At 41.7% G+C, this 22341-nt stretch overlaps 1 protein-coding gene across 1 annotated transcript in view; it reads right to left on the bottom strand.

Annotated features, from left to right (window-relative positions):
* Positions 1-208: 208 nt before the first annotated feature.
* The window catches only part of myo10 (myosin X), a 148243-nt gene continuing 126110 nt past the window's right edge, over positions 209-22341 (bottom strand). The window contains exons 20-41 of the mRNA XM_041991974.1: positions 20714-20838; positions 20504-20618; positions 15823-15929; positions 15488-15706; positions 14378-14417; positions 13310-14254; positions 11724-11844; positions 11305-11548; positions 11072-11167; positions 9150-9243; positions 8309-8364; positions 7956-8098; positions 7460-7651; positions 6422-6579; positions 6204-6327; positions 5816-6113; positions 5489-5696; positions 4579-4715; positions 4375-4495; positions 3790-4266; positions 2909-3100; positions 209-2674 (exon numbers count right to left, since the gene is read on the bottom strand). Of these exons, the coding sequence (XP_041847908.1) occupies positions 2564-2674; positions 2909-3100; positions 3790-4266; positions 4375-4495; positions 4579-4715; positions 5489-5696; positions 5816-6113; positions 6204-6327; positions 6422-6579; positions 7460-7651; positions 7956-8098; positions 8309-8364; positions 9150-9243; positions 11072-11167; positions 11305-11548; positions 11724-11844; positions 13310-14254; positions 14378-14417; positions 15488-15706; positions 15823-15929; positions 20504-20618; positions 20714-20838 (4323 nt within the window). The 3' untranslated portion in view covers positions 209-2563. The remainder of the gene's footprint in view (positions 2675-2908; positions 3101-3789; positions 4267-4374; positions 4496-4578; positions 4716-5488; positions 5697-5815; positions 6114-6203; positions 6328-6421; positions 6580-7459; positions 7652-7955; positions 8099-8308; positions 8365-9149; positions 9244-11071; positions 11168-11304; positions 11549-11723; positions 11845-13309; positions 14255-14377; positions 14418-15487; positions 15707-15822; positions 15930-20503; positions 20619-20713; positions 20839-22341) is intronic.

The following is a 22341-nucleotide window of genomic DNA, read 5'->3' on the forward strand; positions in this document are numbered from 1 at the left end:
TGCTGCATGTTGGGGCCACCAGAGGGCGATGTTGCGCTCTAATTGTTGAACATACCGGTGCTTCGCAGGTTGTGCATGCGACCATGATCTGTGATCCGAGGCGCTACTGCTAGTTTGAATTGAATAATTTATTTGACTAAGGTGACGAAGCACTTTAACCCCTGTGTGTGAGTGTGTGTATATAGATGTATAAAAAAAAGCAACTTCGGACCAAATATGTAAGCTTTTATTTAATGAATCATCAGATCAACACAACACGCTTATGGACATGAAAACAGATACAAAAAAAAAAAAGAAAAAGAAAACAAAAGATACAAGAGACAATAACTAAGTGATGACCATTCAGAAGGCAAAGACTTACCGCATGAAATGTACAGCCAGGTGATTATATACTTATATTTATATAACATTGCACCCTATACCATAAAGAAAAGAGGAAAAAAAAAAAAAAAAAAATCCGCACGGGAAACAAAAAAAGTATACACAATTTACAAGAAGGCACTGTGGAAGAAACCTGCACACGCATCTTTGGATGGATCTGCCGCCAGCGGCGCTCCAGTGAAATTTTCTAGGACTGTTACACTGCTAACAGACCCAACTGAGCAAGTCATTCAGGCTAAAACTGACTGAACGGATAAAATAAAACATCTGCAGGTTTAAACTGAGCACAGGGGAAAATAAATTAAATTAAAAATGCTCCTTTCCAATGTTTGTTTATTTTACACTATATATATATATATATATATATATATATATATATATGTGTGTGTGTGTGTGTGTGTATTTCACACTGATGTCAATGTTTGCATGAAGAAGAATGCAAAGAAAAAAATCTTTGCCTTTTTTTTCCAATGTTTAGAAGCAATAACATGCTTTTAAACAATGGATGAAAATAAGAGTTAAATGATCAAAACTTAAAAAAACCATAAACATTTACTCATTAAACTTAATTTTTCATGATATACCCAAACCATGTGGTAGATTCAGTAAAAATGTGCTTCACCAAATGCAGAGCATTAATGGATGCAAAAAAAACAAACAAACAAAAATAACAAAAAAAAAAAACGGCCACAACGCAAGAACCAGTCTGTGTTTTGGTATTTCATCAAATTGCTTCTTGATTTAACTATTTTTTCTTAAAAATGGCAGATGCAGCTTGAATGACTTGCACAGCTGGACATATTTTGCAGTGTACAAATACATTGGCAGTTAAAGGGAAGTTGGAGCACCTTTCAGATTCTGTTAACACAGAGAAGAGTGGTATCAATAAGACAAGATCTGGTTAGAGCTCACCTTGCTTCATTTTAAACAGGCACTTGTGATCTTTTCATCACCAACAAATCACTTAAAAACCATCAGATTTTAGAGCTCTGAGAGGAATACGGTTGTTATTTACAGGGAATACGTAATCCTGGAAAAATGTCCTCTTTGCTGTTTTGTCTTCATGTAAATACCTTTGGACAGCATGTAGACAAGCTTTTCTTTAAACTTGCATGCAAACTTGAGGAAAATGAGCAATCCTGTGATAAAGTGTTTCTTCCAAAATAAAACACATCCACTTTTAAATGTTAACTCTGACTTAATGAGAAATCAGGAGCATGTAAGACATTCAGCTGATGTTTCTTGGTGTGAAAGACAGTCGAAAAGGTCAATTTGTTCCATTTTAGGATTTAAATAAAGTTTTTCTCAACCAAGAATAATTTGCATCCTTTGATCACTGTTTTAACATCACTTTGTTTTCAGTTCTTCAAACTCTGCAGGTGTCTCCAGTGATGGTTGGGGTCATTATGGAGGTCTGGTTAGAGTCGGATTTAGAGGAGAAATGAAACATGATTCAAAGGGAAGCCCGGGAAAAAAACTCAAATATGTCCGACATTACTAGGTGGCGAGACAGCATCTTTCAGTATTGTGCTTTTCCCAGCTGATCCATCACAAACTGAAGAATTTAGCTGGAGGTAAATTGGTACCATATAAAGTGGTGAGTTCAATGGCTTTACAGCTTTTGTAATTCTGGACATCACTGTCTTTTGTGGTTTTTCTTTGGGGTTACTTCAGGGAAGGGAAATGTGGAGCATGAATGAGGAAGAAGTCCATCTTGCAATCCCATCATTATCATCAATAGTACAATTTAAGGTGGACTAACAAATTAGATTAAGACAATATATATTTTATATTTTCATCATTTGCATTTAAAGTGTGACCAGCTACCACGGATATGATTTTAGTACTGGATGTTAACTGGTCTGTACTCCGTGATGGACTCTATGTTGCTTCATGGTGTTAGGCAGCTTTAACCTGGAACTCTGTAACCTGAGAGACTGTAGAAATGGTTCATACTTTGTATGTAAACACATCTGTTTGTCCTTGTTTGTCAGAGGTGGATGTGTAAAGTTTTGGAAAGAAAACTTGAGATAGACTGAGTTAAGAGCATTGTGGTTATGTGTCCAGCCATCAGCCATGCTGATGCCCTGCAAATGAGCAGAAGACCATGGTGTCCATGCACGCTGGACCTTCTAGTTGCACTCAGGAAGTCTCAAAAAGGCCAAAGGATAAAACTCAGAGTTCACCAGGCGCTGCACTGACTCCCATGGCTGCTGATGGACTGACAGTTACTGTAGCGCTTCTTCACAATCATGCTGATGTAGGCTTTCATTAGCTTGGCGATGTCCATGACCTGCAGAGAAGATGGGAAGCACTTAATGAAGGTCGTGAAGTATAGATGGAAAATATAAGATCATTGTGGCCAAAATGATTCACAGTATCACTAGAATATCACTTCTTTTCTTACAGTAAATTAATTTAACATAAATTATGAAGGAAAAAATTCAAAACCCTCAATATGAATCTCAAATTCACATAATTAATTTTACCATGAAGAAAATAACATCTTGAAAAGTGCTGTACGAACCATTTGGGTTTCGAAGACCAGCTCTCGGCCCTCTACGGTGATCTTGTAGGTGTTGGGAAGCGGCGCTCCAAAGGAAAGTATCTGTTCATATGGGAAGACCTCCAGAGGCCACGGCTCCCCTCGTTTGTACACAGATATGGCCTCTCTGCTCACACCCAGCCACAGCTCAGAGGGGAAGGCTCCGTCCTGACACTGGAACCACAGGAAAAGAGAAGATAAATGGAGTCAGGTTTGGCTGGACTGATGGTGAAACTGGGCTGGAACTGAGTTTCTTTAGGACCATGTTTGACCAAACGTAGCTCACAACGGTTCATCTGAACTGTATTTGAGGCTTGATGTGGATCTGTTGTGGCAGGTAACATTTGGTTTAATGTTTTTATAAGCTGCACCTGAGCTGACATGGTTCCTATAGTTATAACCTCCACCAAGACGGAGGTCATGTATTCGGAAGTGTTGGTCTGTCTGTTAGTAACATAACTCAATAAGTTATGGACAGATGTGGATGAAATTTTCAGGAAATCTCAAAACTGGAATAAGGAACAAGTGATTCAATTTCCGGGGTGATCCGGATCACCACCTGGATCCTGGATTTTTTTACTATGGGGAGATGGGGATAATGTTGCCATTGTAGCTTCTAACTAAAATATAATACCAACAAAAATTGGCAAAAATAAATTCCAAGGTCTTGGTGGACGTCTGCGCTCTCTGAGGGCTTCTAGTTTTAACCGTACTTCAGGATTTCTGAAGGGTCAAAAATATAATTCCAGCATCACTTGTACTGTATAGAACTACTTCATTGTTTATCTGATGTTTATACTTTTAGCACAATTTCTTCTGTATTTAAGTACTTCAATGTGTATCTGATTCTGCGGCGCGCTCACCTCGACGTTAAAAAGTGTGGATCCGTATCCCTTCCACTCCTTCACCAGCGCCATGTATTTGACCATGGCCTGTTCCTGGTTCATCCCCTGCAGCTTCCTCCACTTTTCCATCATGTTGGTTTTTACTGCCACCACCTCCTCCCTCATCCAAGCCTCCAGGCTGTTCTCCTCCTCCAGCTTCTGCCGACTCAGTGAGCCGCTCCGGAAGCTTCGCCTCAGCGTCCCCTCCAAGAAGCTGGAGCGCTTCCTCTCCGATGTCCCGGAGCGGTCCGCCACTGAGCCGGTGCCTGGAGCAAAGGACTTGGCTGAGTTCTGCACTCGGGCCCGCAGTCGTGCCATGGGGAACACTTGGGACATTTCAGGGATGTTGGTCTGGGAGTTGTGGTCACCCAGGAGGTACTGAAGCCTCAGGGCTGCCAAGAACTGAAGGGTCTCCTCAGGAGCGGGATACTGACCACGAATGACTGCCTCATGAGCCTGAAAGGCCAGAAAAACAATGCTGGTGTTATAGTTTTATAGATTTCCACCGGGTTTTGTTCTCGAGTGCAGTAGCAAGATGACTGGTTGCAAAAAACCTATTCCTACCTGTTCAAACATGAAGGCGAACTCCATGCTGTCTTTGGGAACGTTGTCTGTGTCCAAGAAGCAGTAGAGTTTGAAGTAAAACTTCCAGCCCGTGTTGCTTTCGTCTGGGCTCGCTGAAAGTCTGGAGACCACACACGGAGTGTGAACAGTGGTCCCGGGACAGAAAAGTCCTCTTTAAGCTCAAACAAACATAACGACACTTACCTTTCAAACTTGGCGAGCACATCGGCCACCACGCTACGGCTCTCGATGGCTTTCTCTGTGGTGTCGTTGTGTTCAAACAGAGCAAACATGTTCCTGCTGTCCTCCATGGCCAGACCGCGGATCAGCTTCTCCACCACCTGACATGAGGAAAACACATGTATATGTATACAAATTAATGCATAAATGTCTAAGTACATAAATAAATGTGTATATATGTTTGTATTTATGTTTCTTAGAATAATTGCTTGTATGTGTATACATGAATGAAAAATACTTTATTTATCCTAGAGGGAAATCGCAAAATAAAAAAGTATGTGCCATATGTACATATGCATACCAATTTACTATAGTATACATGTATAAATGTATCTGTGTATACATGTCTGCCAATAGAGGGGGAGAAACAGGTCAGTGTAGAGGGGGGGCAGAACTGAGCATCTAATATTTTCTCATCCCAGGCAAGACTGTCAGCTGGCCTGTGTGTATACATAAAGTCATGTATGGATGGGTGTATTATTATTAAGTGGGTACTTATGTATGCATGTAAGTACCAGTGTAAACAAACATAAGCATAGTGGGCCTGTATGAATAAATAAGTTTCTCTGTATGAACTATGATGCAGTTGTAGTGTGTAGTTTGCGATTGTGTGCTGTGGGAAAATGTAAGTAATGTACTGAGACTCATTTTCAGTCCATACTCTTAAATAACTCAGATTTGAATCAGGGAATAAATAAAAAAAAAAAGGCTGATTAGGTGTGATGGCTGTGTGAACAGCCACAGAGATGTGGTAATCTACATCTAACACCACAACTGCAACATACAGCATTACACATGACACCTTATTATTTTAATGTAACATGTAAATGTGTATTTTCGTGTAAACAGCAGTTGATGCTCATCTGGAGCTCACCTCTCCTGCAGTGGTGTGTGAGTTGATGGTGATCTTGCAGGAGCCTCCTCCGTGGCAATGAACTGTGGTGCTCATGTCCTGTCGGGCCACGATGGCGCGGATTTCCTCCTGTGACGGCACGTTCTCCCTGGGTCGAGTCTTCTTTAAAGAGTCGAGGGCGAAGGCAGCATAACGATCCATCTCTGAACCAGGAAAGAGTTCGCGAGTCCTACCGAAAGATAACATCAACGCTAAATTAAAAAAACCAGTAGAAAAATGTATCTCCAATCTTAAGCAACATTTCTTTACAAGAGGATCTGTTAACATGCCCATCAGTCCACTGCTCACCTCTTCAGGTGAAATTTAAGGTATCTGAGGATGCTTCTTGTGGGGACAAAAGTGCAGGACATGCAGGCCAGAATCTTCCAGCTGCAGAGGTTTGCTGGGTTGCCAGGCTGCGGCGGCCGTGTGGTCTGCTTGATGAGCTGGCAGTAGAGCTCGTCACGTAGGGGTTTGAGCTCCTGGCCGGCCTGCAGGATGCCCTGGATGATGGGAACGGGGTCGGCCACTCCATCCAGGTGCTGCAGAGAGCTGAAGACCTTGAGGGCTTCGTCCTGCAGCGTCGTGTAGCTCCTGCTTCTTGGAGCTGAGCGGAGGTGGCGTTAGTGAATTTATTATCACAAATCTTTAGTGATGTCTGATTTGTTTTTGTTTTTTTATTATCTGGGTGACTCACCGGTGAGATGGATGTCTCCATAGGGCAGTGGCAGCAGCGGTGAATGCAGTGGGTGGTGGCTATAGCGGAGGATGGGGTTCCTCTTGTAGATCTGCTCCACCACCTCAGAGTTCAGACAGTTCTCCTGCAGACAGCAGAGGAATCTGACTTTAGCAGCTCTTTAAGATTTAACATCAGCATTGGAGATCTTTTTAAAGCTTTTATCAGACGTTTCGTACCCTGATGTCCTGGATGAGCTGCTGGGTCGGTGTGTCGATGGGGGCTTTGGTGTCTATGACATTCTGGATGGCGCTGGCCCAGCGCGTGGCTTCGTTCAGCAGCTTACAGTAGAGTCGGTACGAGTGTTTACGGCCATACACAATCACCTTCCAGTATCCTGTCAAGTAGCAACACAACCAGAAGAAACAAAAGAAGTTAACCCTTGTAGGTCGCTTCAATTTACTACCTGTAAAAGCCATTAGATGACAGAAAAGTTCTCTCCCAAAAACCGCTATAAAAACACAGATTAATATTCTTTTCCACTTTTATGTCCACAAATCACTCAATCAACTTCACCTCTAATCCAAAATACCAAATATGTAATTATTAAAATTATTCTGGCTCTTTAAATGGCAATTTAATCACGTCTTTATGAAAAAAAAACAACAGAAAAAAAAAAATCTGAAAATATTAGTTTGTTTTTCATAAAATACATATTTGGGAGCTGGGGGATTTTTTCACCTTAAATATTTATTTATTTTTTATAAGTTTTAATTGAAAAAAAAAAACATTGTTTCTGATCTTTGAATAAATCCTCATCCCCCTTACATGAATTATATCAAAAATAACTAATTTCTTTCAGTAAAACTGTGACATCATGTGATTAAATAGGTATTTATGGGGTTAAAATAACTTAAATAATTACAAATTTGGTATTTTTATTAGGAGGAATGTTGATTCAGCTATTTCTACAAAAGAAAAAAAATAATAGAAGTAGAAAAGAATATTTAATGTAATGTTTTGTAGTAGTTTTTGGTAGAGGACTTTTTGGTCTTTTGATGACCTGAAAGGTTAATAAATATGTCCCTGATGTTCTGTTGACCTTTCAGAAAAACTGAAACTGGAATTTTAAAGTTCCTCAAGAGAAACATTTTCTTACAAAAAAATCTTCCCATGTGGGGTAACACAAGCTAAACGCTGGCTAAAAATTACAAACAAGTCCCCCCAAAAACCAGGCCGAGGCACAACACAGGTCTTTCTCAGTCTCCTTCTCTTACCGGTCTCTTTGTAGACCTTTTCATCGGGCTGCACCACGGAGCAGAGGCTGTTCAGCACTAGCGTTCCCAGCTTCAGGGAATTGCGCTCCGAGCTCTTGTAGTAGTCCAGGGAGTTGTGGGTGAGCAGGAACCAGCGCTTCTTCAGCTTTAGCGATGCTTTGGTGCTGTTCTTCATCTCTTTGTGCAGCCAGCCTGGTGGAAATGATGGAATCACGGTTACTTTTTCTGGCTAATTGTGTTTTTGTTGCAGTTTTGTTGGTGATCAACCAAAGCAACAGTAGCAACAAACCATAAAGCACAATAGATCTTCACTGGAGTTTAATTCATCAAGTCTTTTACCAGATACTGAACTTTAAATGTAGTAAAAAACTGTACATGCTTCTCAGAGCCTCTGCAAAATTAAAAAAAAAAACGTTATGACTAATTATTGCTTCTTTGATCTTTAATCTATGCTTTTTCTAAGTTCAGAATTTACAAATGAATCTTGCAGCATCACCTCGGATGATGAACTCCTGCCCGTCAACGCGGGTGTCTCCTTTGGAGCGCTGCAGCAGGGTGATCCAGTGGTGCATCTCCTCCGGCGTGTCGGCGTTGCAGTGCAACACACGGTTCGCCGTGATCATGACGAAGGAGTTTGGTCTGCAAAGGATAATGCAGATAATAGTTAGACAGATGGTGGGTGTTTTATGGCTTAAATACATATATTAACCCAGTAAAGCGGTTCTGTAATTACACTGCAGACAAGATCAAGTTCTTCATGGCTTATCTATCATCTGGCTCGTACACTTCAGTTTCTCATCACCTGTAAATCCATTTATACGTGAAGACATGTTTGATGTGGGTCCTTACCTTTCTGGATTATCTGATGCACAAACCGAATCGATCATCCCCACATCCAACGTTCCCTGAGGACACACACACACACACACACACACACACAGATGAGGAAGGATTCAGTAACAGTGTGCAGGGTGTGGATAATGAGTTTGACCTTTTTTCTGCTCCCAAGAAACCAATTATCTCACACACACACACACACACGCACACACACCCGAACACACACACACAAAAACAGCACATTACAACACTACAAGAAAAAAACCATCAACACTTCTGTGTCTTATGAGCTCAAAACAAACGACAACAAAAGCAAAAAGAAGCTGAGAACAGAGCAAAAGCAGAAGCATGGGTACAGATTAATGATGCTCATATTAATTAATAGAAAGAGGAGTTAAACAATAACTAATCTATTCAGTGAACAGCACGTCCAAATGTGCAAGCTTAATTTATAGTCATACAAACATTAAAGGAACAAAAACCTACTGTCAGTGCGCCGCTTTAATGTAAGTTGCAGACATTTTGAACACCATTTCCAGGCTGGTTTCAGTGGTCTGTTTTCTATCAGTGTTTTTAGTTTACTTGCCAATAGCACAAATTTATGTGTAATTATTTTATTCTTAAATTATATATACATTTATAAATAAAAATATTTCTTGCTGTGACTGTCAGAAGATCCACTATTTACAGTCTAAAGCCATCTCTACAGGGGTTCATATTTGTGTGATGAGTTTAAGATTCATTTTCATGAAGGAAATAACATTTTGATATCATGTTACTGTAAATAAGAATTAAATCATAGCTGAATTTTTCTTCTGATTGAATCAGTGCTTTGTGTCCTCACTGTACTCACCACAGCATTCTGGGGATTGGCCTGCTCGTCGTGCATCTCTCTGATCTCCTGTTCTGTGGAACCGTGGACCTGACTCAGCACGCTGAACCACTGACTGTAACCATGGAGACATCACCATCATCAGCATCTTGATCATCATCCCCATATTTGAGTATTAAAAGTTACAGTAAGACCTTTTATGTTTGTTAACTATTAAACTCCAAGTTAACTTTTACATGCAGTATAAACAGGGATGTTATTGAATATATCAGATGTGGGTACAAAAACAGAAATGAAAGTTATTCTGTGTTCAGACTGATCTGTTACAGACATAAAGAGCACAAACAGAAACAAGACCACTGGCTTTGCCTCAGTGTGGATAGTTTAAACAATGTGAAAACCAGCTGCTCTGAGTCGGTGGCCATGTGTCTCAACTGGAAAAAGGACAAAGTGCTCCTTCCAGGTCAGAAGTGAGGCTTTGCCTCATGTGGAGGTATTTAAGTGTCTTGAGAACTTGTTCATGAGTGATTACAAATTAGAGAGAGAGATAAGAAGTGAAGAAATTTACTGGTCCATCTTCCTTCCAACCCTCACCTAAAACCAGATTTGGATAGTGACCAAAAGAATAGTAGAAGAAGATGGCAGAGTTTTGTTGGGAGGCTGATGGGGTTCAGACAAAGAGAGAGGGGTTATAGAGCAAAAAATCTAATCACAATATACTTTTCCATATAGATCAAGCTCAGTCTTGGCCATGATGCTGTATGTGTGTGTGTGTGTGTGTGTGTGTGTGTGTGTGTGTGTGTGTGTGTGTGTGTGTGTGTGTGTGTGTGTGTGTGTATTTACATTATACAAAAGGGGTTTCTGTACTCACTGCAGACTGTAAAGGAGTGTAACTGCTTTTTAAAGGGTATGAAACAACCCAACTTTCATCACTCAAGAAGGTTTTTTTCTTGCATGTTGATTTGTTGCATGCAGAGGATTCAATCACTAATAACAGAGAAAGCTGGACTGCATGTAGCCATAGAATCAAAGATTTTTTTGTTGGATAGTAAAAGCTCACTAAATGGATTTGTTTTTAGTTTTTTACTGAACTGTTTAACTAAAAGAGCTTAAAGCTTATCACTGAAATGAACTTCAAATTAACTTTGATCTGTCTTTGAGATAGCTTTATTACTCAACCCTAAACCCTTCTGGTATGGAAACGTCTCAGGACCCCCAGGAGGAGTTGGGAGTGTCACTGGGTAGAGAGATGTCCAGGTTTCCCCCATGAAACCTGTAACCCAACCTCATACGAGCAGAAGAACATGGATGAATGAATAATTTCACCCTAACATCATCTGAAACATGAATTCCTACTTTATTATTTACACTTTATTATTTACCATAAATATGCCCAATTTAAGAGGCTTAAAGAACGTAAAACATTTCATTCAGTTCCTGGAGGGTAACTTGATTTTAAGCGAACCTCAAAGTAAAATTTAATCCATTTCATTGTAAAAACAGTTTAATTCCCTTAATCTGCAAACTTTTTATATCTGCTTCATTCCATTCAGGGTCATGGGCTGGACTGTGGGAGGAAGCCGAAGTTGTAAAAGTCTCCAATATGTGACTGTAAACAACATCTGTCCCTATAACATGAATAATACTGGTACACACACACACACACACACAGAGGAAGCTTGTCTCCCTGAAAAAAAGCAGCTATATGATGGAAGTGGACTACCACTTTCAGAGGAAATCAATGTGTTGCCGGGGTAACGATACACTGAGCCTACAGCAACAACCTGCTGCATATATGCTGGGTATATGGAGAAAATGTCACTCGATAGTGATTTCGTGCTGGTTTTCTGATCATTACTGTCACATTAGAGGCATGGAAAGTTGCTGCAGGGATCGAGTTGTTGGTTTTATCTGGAGACGAGCATGAGGGACACATAAGTTACCTGGCATCCTCAGCAGACTCTGCAATCAGGTGATAGGTCCTCTCTGGCATCACTATGTCAATTCCATTCTCTTTGCCGGTGTTATCGATGATTTCTCTGCAGATTAAAATAAATAAATAAAAATCCCACTTGATCTTGTCTGAATATAAAATGTTTCTCATTTCATCTCCTTCTAGTTTTTTCCATGAAGAAGAAATGACCACAAACGATGTAAACTAAACTCTTGTTCTTACTTGGCGTCGTGCATGTCCAGGACCCCCTTCATCTTATCCTCGCCATCGTTCTCGAAGTACATGAGCTTGCTCTGCCGCAGCACGAACCAGCGCCGCTTCCAGTTACGACGGGACAGCGTGGACGACCCCCCTCCTTTCTTGTGCAACCAACCCTGCTTTAGAGCCTCCTGCTTGGACCTGAACCACAGGAAGGTCTCATCCTTCAGGACACACCAGCGTCGCTTCCACGTGTTCATCAGGCCGCCTGGAGATGACAAATCAGAGAGCATCACTGAGGGGGCACTATGACTGCAGATGGATTAGATTTTAAATGACAGGTGACTCTAGGACAGAGCTTGATGTCTGGTCAGAGAACATTAGAAGTACTCAAAGTTCCTTTTCCTCATGCTCTGCTCTTAAATCCCTCAAAAAGGAGTTACCTTTGATGTAGAGAAAGCTGTGGAAGTACGGGAGAGTGACGCAGCTGTAGACGGAGTCTCGACGGTACGACAGCTCATCATCTGTGTCAAACCTGTCGAAGTCGTCCTCGCTGTCCTCAAACTGGAGGAAAAACGATAGAAACCATTTAGAACTCATGCTGGAGATTGTTACTCCCGTCTGAATGTTTTGTCTTCTATCGTAACCCGAAACCTCTGCTAAATGACCCAATATGATGCAAATGAGTGAGTGAGCTGTTCAAGATGCACACTGTTTGTAGTTTGGGCTTTTCTGTGTGAAGGCTCTTCTAATTTATTCAAAGCTCAAGTATAAACAGATATGATGTGTCACTGGGTCCCTTTTCTCTCAGAATTCTCCCTCTCTCTCTTTTTTTATTTAATTTTCCACTGAAAGACACACAGTTGAACCTGCTTCACTGAACCATCAAAAACACAAGAAAATGACAACAGATGTAAGGTGGCTTTAACTGTAAAATGAAAAGACTGTGAAGCTCATTATTTATAACTTTATAAATCTACAAAACAAATAAAATAAACTTTGATTGTGTTTTATAATTAACTGGAAAGCCTGATTACCTGATGTAAAGGCACCTTTCCTACGAGGTATAACTTGTAATGATTGTTCTTTTGTGGAATAAGCAACAGAAAATAAATGTGTGTGTGGTGTCCCTAGAAATGTGCCTGCAACATTCCTCTCCACAGGGCCAGGATCATCACAGAGTACCTCCAGTATTTAGAAGTTGAGATGATGAAATGATCTGATAAACATACACAACTTCTAAAAATAGCTGACAAAATACATGCTTTGAGCATGTTACCTAAATTGATAATTTTGTATTAAATCTGAGTTAAAGGTGTAAAAAAACATTTCAACATTAGCCATAGCAATTTTTCTATCTTATTTTTAAGGTTTTAAGTGTTTTTCCACTAGTGGGGTACTGTTCTAAGATGTTGCTGCTACATGGCAGAAGATCTCTTTTGGATATAAATGGTTCATCTTAAGGTAATTAAACTCTTATTTTAATGTGATTCATACCGCTTTTAAACCAACAGTTTTTCTCATTAAATCTGTTAAAACCAGCTGATAAAGTCATTCCCATTTACCAGTAGTGTGCTGATCACAATTAATGCATAATCATAACGTCCTGAAATAATGTGGCTGGTTTATGTTCGACTGGTTTCAGAGATCAGCGTCACACAGTGGAACTGGGAGCGAGCTGCTAGATGTTTTGCAGACAGGTAGAAATTTAGTTTTCTTGTCTCTGGTGGGCCACAAGTTGTAAGTTTCAGCGCCACCATGTGGAAAATCACAGTGGGTAAACAAGAGTTTCTTTACATAACTTTTACATTTTCCAACTGCAAACAAAGCCAGATGTTAGCATTAGCATGTGTTATTAGCAGTGTAAAAAGGAAATAGTTGCAGATATTGAGTAGACCTTAATTTTTTCTTATTTTGAACTTTGCTGAACATTTTTTATAGTTTTAGTCAGAGCCAGAAGCCAAGGTTTTTGCAAATTGTTGGCAAGTAGAACCTATAGTCCCTGGATTTGACTGTCTGTATGACTCACCGATGACTGAGCCCCCTCTGAGCTGAAGCGGTAAGCCCCAGAGCTGTTGTAGGTGCCCACCGAGCCGCGGTAATCAGGAGACCACTGGCCGCTGCGAGGGTTGGAGAAGGCGATGCTGCCGCTGGACACGATGGCGCCCTCGTCGTAGTCGTCCTGGTCGTAGTCTGAATCCTCATCTGGTGGGATCAGCTCCACCAGGTCGTCGGACGGCGCCTCAGATGAGGCCTGCGGGTGGCAGTAGGCAGAATCCCCGCTGGACGAGGCGCTGTGGCAGGCTGGAGGCAGAGGTGGTAAAGGCAGCGGCTGGTGAAGCAGGGTGGTGGGTGGCAGCGGTGGGATCACGCCATCGTTGGCGTATGGGTCTTCTTCAGAAGAGTCATCACTCGTTCGGATCCCGCTTGTCCGTTGGCCGTCCGAGTGGCCGTGCTCGCTTGGGTTTGGTGAGTCTTTAAAAGCTTCATCATCAGCCCCAAACCCCTCATCAACCTCCTCTTCATCGTTGCCTCTCCTCTGTCCATCTTCCTTCTCATCTGCCTCGCCTACTCCCAGAGAGCTCTCGATGTTCCTCACACACTCGTCAATCTCGTCAAAGTTCAACGAGTCGAGGAACTGCTGCGCTGCCTTGCAGGCTTCGTCCTCCAGCCGTCGGAGCTCCTGGTCGCGTAGGTGCTGCAGGCGGTTCAAGGAGGCCTCCGTCAGCGAGAGCTCCTGACGTTCCTTCTGCCTCTGCAGCACCTGGATCTCCCGCTCCAGACGCAGGATTTCCTCCACCTGAGAGGCCTCGTGAGGACGGATCGCCTCCTCCTCAAAAGCTTCTGCTGACTCCAGCTCCTCCAGGGTTTCTGGTGATGTGGAATCCGTTAGTTTGAGTGGAGCCTGAGCCAAACACAGAGAGGTGAGCTCCTCAGTAAGTTGCTGCTCCTTCACTCTCCTTGATTCCTCAGCCTGAAAACAGAAGTAAAAATAATCAGTTTTTCTTCTGGATCAAATTTCAGATACATCACTAATGTCAAAGTATTCCAGTGCCTTTCTTTAAAATCATTTCCTCGAAAATCAGAGTCATCATACCTCTCTGGTGAGTCTCTCAGCCTCCAGCCTCTGTCTCTCCCTGCACAGACAGACAAACAGACATCAGCTGACTGGAAGAAGGATTCGAAACAGAGCTTAGACCAGGGTTCTTCATATCAGTCCCACGAGGGCTGCAGTCCTGCAGGTTTTCGATGTTTCCCTGCTCCAACACACCTGCTTCAAATTAATGAGTCATCGTCCAGAACTTCATAGGAAGTTGGATCCAGTTAATTTGAGTCTGGTGTGTTGGAGCAGGGAAACTTTGATAACCTACAGAACTGCAGCCCCCATGAGACCAAACTGAGTAGCCCTGGCTAAGACTATGATGTAGAAAGTGATACAGAATGGAGATGGTACTTTTTTTCTTGACATGAAAACAAAGGCTATTTGAAATCGCTGAGAATTGTTGAACCATTCTTTAAATAAACCCACCCCAAGCAGGCGATGCTTGTCATGTACACATGATGTCACTTTGCCACAGTGTTCAGTAACCATGGAGAGCACACTCTGTATATTTTCCAGTTGAGTACGTAATGACATGTGATGGTTACATATGACTCCATCGTTAGCTCTGGTAAGAAACAACTTTCAACACTCGCTAACTGACCTTCAGCCTCATCATCCACTTTCTTCAGTCTAATGTTTTTCTTCATGGGACTGTAAACTTAGACTAAAAAAATTCTGTTAAACTTAAACAAAACGAATGGAAGCATGTTTTTAGCAGCCATCGTTGAGACTAGATCCACCGTTTGCTCTTCATGTCTAACACCAAACTGTCTGGTAACAATGCTGCCTCCCGTTGGATCAAATGACTGTTCTCAGACATGTAGACTTATGACATGCTAGTTTTACCTGGCAGAGGTTGAACTGGACCTCATGATTACCATTCCCTAATCCAGAGCATATACAGTATCCAGTATTTAAACAGTTAAATGGACGCCTTAAATGTGCAGTTTGCAGTTTTAGTTCATGCCAGTTCCACATGACCTGGCGATGAACCCTGTGGGATAATTTCTCAGAATAAATTGATACAGTGATCTTTCCAGCTTCTAAGTTGGTAGCAGTTCCATGAAATTCCCCTTGACAATACCTTTAAAATCAAAAACTGACCTCTCCATTTCCTCTTCCATCCTCCTGCGACGGTCCTCCTCCTCCCTCCTCTTCCTCTCCTGCAGCTGGCTGTAGGCCCGGCGGGCCAGCTGGCCTCTTATACGTTTCTGGAACGTGAGCGCTGCCCAGCGGAGAAGCAGGAACTTCCTCCTCCAGTAGAAAGCCTTGTAGTTCTTCTGAATGACCACGATACACTGAAGCAGCTTCCTGTACTGCTTCCTGTGTGGAGGACAGCATCAATCATCAGCTTCATGAGGATGGAGTGAACATGAGCTTGACTTTTAAGAAAGCTGCTGAAGCTGTCGCTGAGTTGAGGTGTGAATGCTGAGCCGTACCTGGCCATGTAACCCATGACGTGGGCCTGAATGATCATGGCTGCTTTCAGCACCTCCACCTCCCTCTGCTTCTCCAGGCGATGCTCCAGAGACTCCCGGAGAAAGACCTGAGAAGGAACAAGAGGAAAGGAGGATGTAGAATAAGAAGGAAGCAAAGAAGGGAAAATGGATAAATTAATACTTTTTTTTCTATTTTCTTAGTTAAGGACTAAACTAAAAGTAAATACTTGAAGGTTAAGCAAAATCTCATAAGATGTCTGCATCATATACACAACAAAAATTTCTAATTTCCACTTTAATTTAAAACATGTCAGGTCTTTAACTTCTGCAGGTAATACAGTGCCTCCAGGAATGTGCAATGTTTTCAGCGAATCCTTGTAAACCCAGTCCCAGCAGCTTTGATGCGACTGTTACCCGACACAAATCAACTTTCTGGTTATAGACACGCAGACGTGTGCTCCAGAAATTTGTTGCATCTACTGTCCAAAATCAGGATGTTAGTCGTCTAAAATTAGGCTGATGATCACCACCGAGGACCGTGTACGGCACCTTCATGACTGAGCATGAAAGTCTTGGTCATGAAATTGTTTTGTTTCATGTGCAAAATGATGATGGAAAACAAACAAAAGTAATAAATTCAAATTGTCTGTTGTTTTTTAATTCTTCAGTTTCAGTTTTGTGAACATGTAATACAGTTTTAAAAGACAATTTAAAGCAATCATTTTTGTTCTCAAACAAGCCAAAAGAAAAATACAGAGCGCTTGATTACATTTAAAACAATAAAGACTAGAAAATTTCCACTTGTGAAGCACAGTAGAAAATTCTCTGCTTAAGTCTCTGCTTAACAAAAACCCTCCATTACATTCACTGTTACACGCATCATGAATAAATGATTTACAAGCCAACCGAATTAAAAATGGACAGAGCTTCTTTTTTCTACAACATCCCCGTTTAGCTGACACTCCCTTCCAGAAGAACAACTGAGCCGAACAAAGCAGCCAACATAAATCAAATCCAGATCCTCCTTTCCTTTTGTTCACGCTACTAAAGACTGCAGATTACTGCGGCGAGTGATTTCAACGACATCTCTCTGAAAAGACCGAAACTTACAGCCACTTAGTGCAGCTGCCTGCTATAGGAGCCAAGCTGTCATTCATTGATAGAGAAGCTGGGCCCACTGAGGGCTGCTGGGGTTAATCCGATTAGGGAGGGAGGAAAATGAGATATGGGACACGGTCTCTGATGGCTGAGACAGTGGGGAAATATAACGAAGCTATGGGCTAGAGAACTTGCCATTCTCCTGTTGGATATTGTAGGATCGTCAGCACTGAGGTAGTAATTAGATTTTCTGGGGGAAATGTAAGCTTGCTGGATGTCAAGTTAATTAACTCAGAAACATGCATTACATGCCCCACCTCGTGCACATGCACATACAAGCAGACACACAAAACCGCTGGTCTACCTTCAGGAATTCAGCTGTCAGGGTGGAGAAAGTCTTTGAGACAGAACTTAAATTATCAGAACAGACTGAGACCATGTTTCCCCTAAATGAGCGGCTTCATTTTTCCCACATCCCAACGTATCAAAAGAAAATGTCAGATCTGTAACAGAGGAAAATAATGCACTTTGTGTTCTGTCCTGGTTATGGCATTTTGATTATTCTTTTATCTTTGACTTTTAAAGATTTTAAAGATTTTCATAGAAAAGAGGGTCATGTGATTCTGAACACTGTGGTTGTAAAATGTAGCACAAGAAAACATAAGGAACTGATTCAGTCAGACAGTTTTTCTTCCATAAGCGAACATTAGCCACCATAATGCTAATGCTAGCCACTATTAGCTACATTACCATTTGCATTTCGAGCAAATTTAAAGGAATCTTTTTAGAAGAAGGAGAAAAAAAAAACTAATTTTAAACCAGGAATGTTTCCTTAGACAGGTTTGAAATGAATAAACAAATCTAAATGGTGCTGTTAGAATCTCGGGAGTCCAGGTTTATTTGGTTGTGATTGAAATTCAGTATAAGAATTAGTTGTCAGTACAATTTTCTGTGCTCCAGAGGCATAATTTATTCTAATTTTTTTACGGCTCAGTATGTAGGGTGCAAAGACATCTAGTGGGAGAAACAGCAAACTACAATTTCATTAATTACCCTACATTTTATGTCTATAAAATCTTATTTTCATGCATTATTATCCATATAAAAACATTATTATTAAATAGTATTCTGTATTTCTGTCAATAAACTGAGTTTAATCCACTGCTTAGCTTGTTAAATCTGTCAGTTTGTATTGGAAATGCTTTACCAAATTCACAAAATACGCAAATTCAAAATAACTAGGATTGCACATACTGTGGGTTAGTAAAGCAGCAGTGTAAATCCCTTCTCTGGTTTCCCTGCAATGGATTAACAGGAAGAAACAAAAGTGCACATATGTAATACACGGTTATCTTTGTGTGGAACCATCTCTTTAGGTCCTAACTTATGTTCACAAAACATGGTTAATGCAAGTAGACATGGAGAAATTATGCCACACGAGAAAACATGCAGACAGACATCACAAAACTCACCCTCACTTTCTACAGCAATTTTCAACACACGCTCAAAGCGCACACATTCACATCCCAGTCAAGTGAATGACTAATCCTATTTTGAGCATTAATATGCTAATTAGTGCAACAAAAGCCTTGCTAAGCCTCTGTGCTTTTTGATTATAGCTGTTTGGGGGCCTTTTGGGAGCAGCGCTTACAGTCACAGGTCAGGCCCGTGGAGAAAACAGAGCTCTATGAGAAACAAGTACAGCCACATCGCTTCTACAAAATTAAGTTTGAGGCTGTAAAGAAAAAAAACAAAAAAAAACAAGACAAGACTATGGTCAGGACATGTGCCAACTGAAAGGAGCTGCAGGACGGCTTGATGTAAATCTTTCTGCGACAGGCGGTAGGACAAAGTGGACGAATCCCTCTGAGGGACATAGAATTGATTAAATGGTTTACAGGCAGGTGTGGACAGCAGGAACAGCTTTGTGGATCACTGCCAAACAGTGTTAATGCTGCTGGAGAAAGAGCATCTACAGATGCAACAAGCAGAGAATTTCTCACCTTTTTTTGGCCCATTTTGGGCCCTTAGTACCAACATGTCCTGGTTTAACCAGCACAGCCTACCTAAGTATTGTTGCTGACCATGTCCATCCCTTTATGATCACAGTGGAGCATCTTCTGATGCTACTTCCAGCAGGATAATGCACCATGTCACAAAGCTCTGATCATCTCCACCTGCTTTCTAGAACATGACGATGAGTTCAATGGACTCTAATGGCCTCCACAGTCACCAGGTCTCAGTCCAGTAGAGCAGCTTTAGATCGTGGTGGAACTGGTGATTCTCATCATGAATGCAGCCGACAAACCTGCACCAACTGTGTGATGCTGGCATGTCAATATGGAGCAAAACCTCTAAGAAATTTTTCCAAGACCGTGTTCCAGCTATCACACCTAGAATTAAAAAGGAGGTCCAACCCGGTGCTAGAAGGTGGACCTAATACCGTGGACGGTAAGAGTATATTTTATCATTCAGACGTCTCCTCAGTGCTGTGCTGACTCTTCATTCAGTTCCTTGTGCTGTTGTTGGTTCTGGACAAACACAAATACACATTCTAATGTTCACTCATCCATTCAGCCACACACACACACACACACACACACACACACACACACACACACACACACACACACACACGAACCACCCATTGCTGTCACCTCCTGCAGCATCACACGGTCATGCTGTGATTAGTGATCTGTGTCCCCCATCTGTTATTTTCCCCACTGCTCACACACACACACACACACACACACACACACACACACACACACACACACACACACACACACACACACACACACACACACACACACATCCTGACAGTAGGTATAGTCTTCCTGATCCGGTGTTGAGGAAGCAGAGTGAAGAGATGAGGAGTGGATCCAATAATTGTTGGACTCAACGCTTCAGGTGCTCGGGACCTCAATTATTCACACACACATACACACACATGTCTGCAGCCAGCGAGGTAGCAGCTCTGCAATGGATTTATTAAGCTGAATTTGTAAGACGTATGAAGCCAAGTTAAGCCTTGAGGGGCGCTGAGTGCAGCCAAAATGGATTGCCATCCCCGGGTGATGAAGTAAGTCTGCATCCAATCATATTCCACGTTAGCATGGAGAATACAGATCAAGCAGTGTTAGCCTAAGGCACAGAGGATGGCGGGACATTTGGAGGCTCAGGGTTTGACAGGAGGAAGTCAATTACACTGCTGACAACTGAGCACAAGGGATGTGTTTCACTGCTGATGGACAGGAAATAAAAATCTGTGGATCTTTAAGAAAATGAATTTCTGTCTTCAGCATACTTCAAAATGAGCCAAAGATTTAACTGTATTGCCAAGATGTTTGGACCTATATATCTGGTTTCTGTGCTCGTGTAGAAAATGTTGTCTGTTCCTAAAAATAAAAACCTGCAGCAGGACCAGATCAGGCCGAGACCCTGGGTCAGCTCAAAAGCCCCTCTGCTATACAAATGTTAAGTTCTCAAAGGGAATTTGTTTTTTTCATTTTCAATAAAAAGAATCAAAATTTGATGTGAGCATGCATACAGGGTTTAAAGACAAAGACAGTTAGTCTGTTACCTTGGTCTTGCCCAGCTGCCAGTCTGTGCTGCTGCTGTCATAGAGGTGCAGCAGCTGGATGCAGCGCCCCCGGGGGTCATCTGGCACCAACACACCCCTCATGAGCACCTTGTACCTGAAGAGGAGGTGGAGAAAAAAAAAGGTGTGGTTTGATGATGTTTGACTGCAGTTACGGACCAGGCGTCTTCATGCAGTCCAGCTGGTACAAACCTGAAGCAGAAGTCCTGGAAAGGTCTCCGAACAGGGAAGCCGGTGCGTCGAATTTTGACTGTTTCCAACATGCCGGAGTATCTGAGCTGGTTCAGAACCACCGTCTGGTCGAACTGGTCAGGCATCTGAAAGAGACAAACGAATGCTTTTAAAACTTCTATGCCTGGATAATATGTCACAATGTATAACTGTGTGACGTACCGTACCATCCACTCAAAGTCCTACAGCATCAGATAATGATTTTTATTCTTTATTGACAGAATTTGCCATCGATGTTCCTCCACGATTCAGCCCTGTGACTGCAGTTAGAGGCTTCATAACACTATACAGCAACACAGTGTAATCTATACGTTGTCATTTGCTTTTTGACCTTTTCATTTAGCACTGCGTTGGACATCATTTTCACAGCTGTGGTGACTGATTCTGCATCCTGACGTAACTCCTGAGTCACTGAAAGCTATGCTATTTGGGATTTTTCCACTGGGATGTTTGTTGTGTGCTATTGGAAAGAGAAGTTTGAGGGTGGGAGTTTTTAGTGTAAAATTAAATTAGTGAAAAGTGAAAGCATGTCGTATTGATTTCATTTGGGAAATAAGCAGAAATGAGTCAACCTATTATTAAACAGATCGATGCCATGTTAATTAGCAAATGTAAACAAATTGATGACTTTTTCCAGAGTGGACAGTCACATTACATCCTGGAAGTCATAACTGAGTCTACTGGACATTTAATAATATTCACTCTGACGGACAGAACTTTTAGTATCTGGTCTACAGTATGTTTAAGGTTCTTAAAATGCCTCAAAAGCTAAAACAATGAGAAAAAAAGACCCATGCAGCCATCTTTTCATGTAAATCTACACATATATTAAACTTATATGACTCAGAAACCACCCCCTTCCCCCCTTCAAAAAACACACTCGGCATTATCACTTAGAGAATACATTCAGTGACGGCTTTTCTCCAGGGACCCACTCGCCCTACAACCTCAGTGGGCGTTAGCAGGGACAGGGGACCTCATAATAAGAGGGAGCTTTCATACGCGATCGTAATGCCCCCTTTATTTAGCACATCTCCCCTGATAGCCCACTGATGGCCTATTTGAGCTGCTGAGAAGAAGGGAGGCCGATTCACCACCAGATTTTGACTGTGTGTTTGAATGGCGGCATTTAACTGCCACTGGCCGCAGGAGAGGCCTCATTAGCATAATTAGCATTTGCATACGGACGGGATGCAGCCGGACAAAGATAAGCGGTGTCAGGAAGCTGCCCTCTGCCTCCTGGCTCGGTTTTCTATCAATGGCATTTCCTCTTTCATCTCTGCTTTTGGCTGCTTCTGGGATGTCAATTAAAACTCTTTTTGGAGGCTTCATGCTGTCATTCTTTAATTTATAGCATCTTTTTGAAATGCACTGCTTTCCATTCATCAGATGGCAAGTGAACATGTTGGTGTAATGTGTGAATGAACCTCCTGGTGCTCAGAAGTCAGACTTTGTGACAAATAATGCATTAAATGGATATAGTAACAACAACAGCAAACATGAAACAGTGATGAGATAAATGACACTTATTTTTGGCATTACGTTCCCAAACCAGAGGTAGAAATGGTTCAGGCAGGTTAACTTCCACA

Source organism: Melanotaenia boesemani, chromosome 8, assembly GCF_017639745.1.
Source record: "Melanotaenia boesemani isolate fMelBoe1 chromosome 8, fMelBoe1.pri, whole genome shotgun sequence".
Taxonomy (NCBI): Eukaryota; Metazoa; Chordata; class Actinopteri; order Atheriniformes; family Melanotaeniidae; genus Melanotaenia; species Melanotaenia boesemani.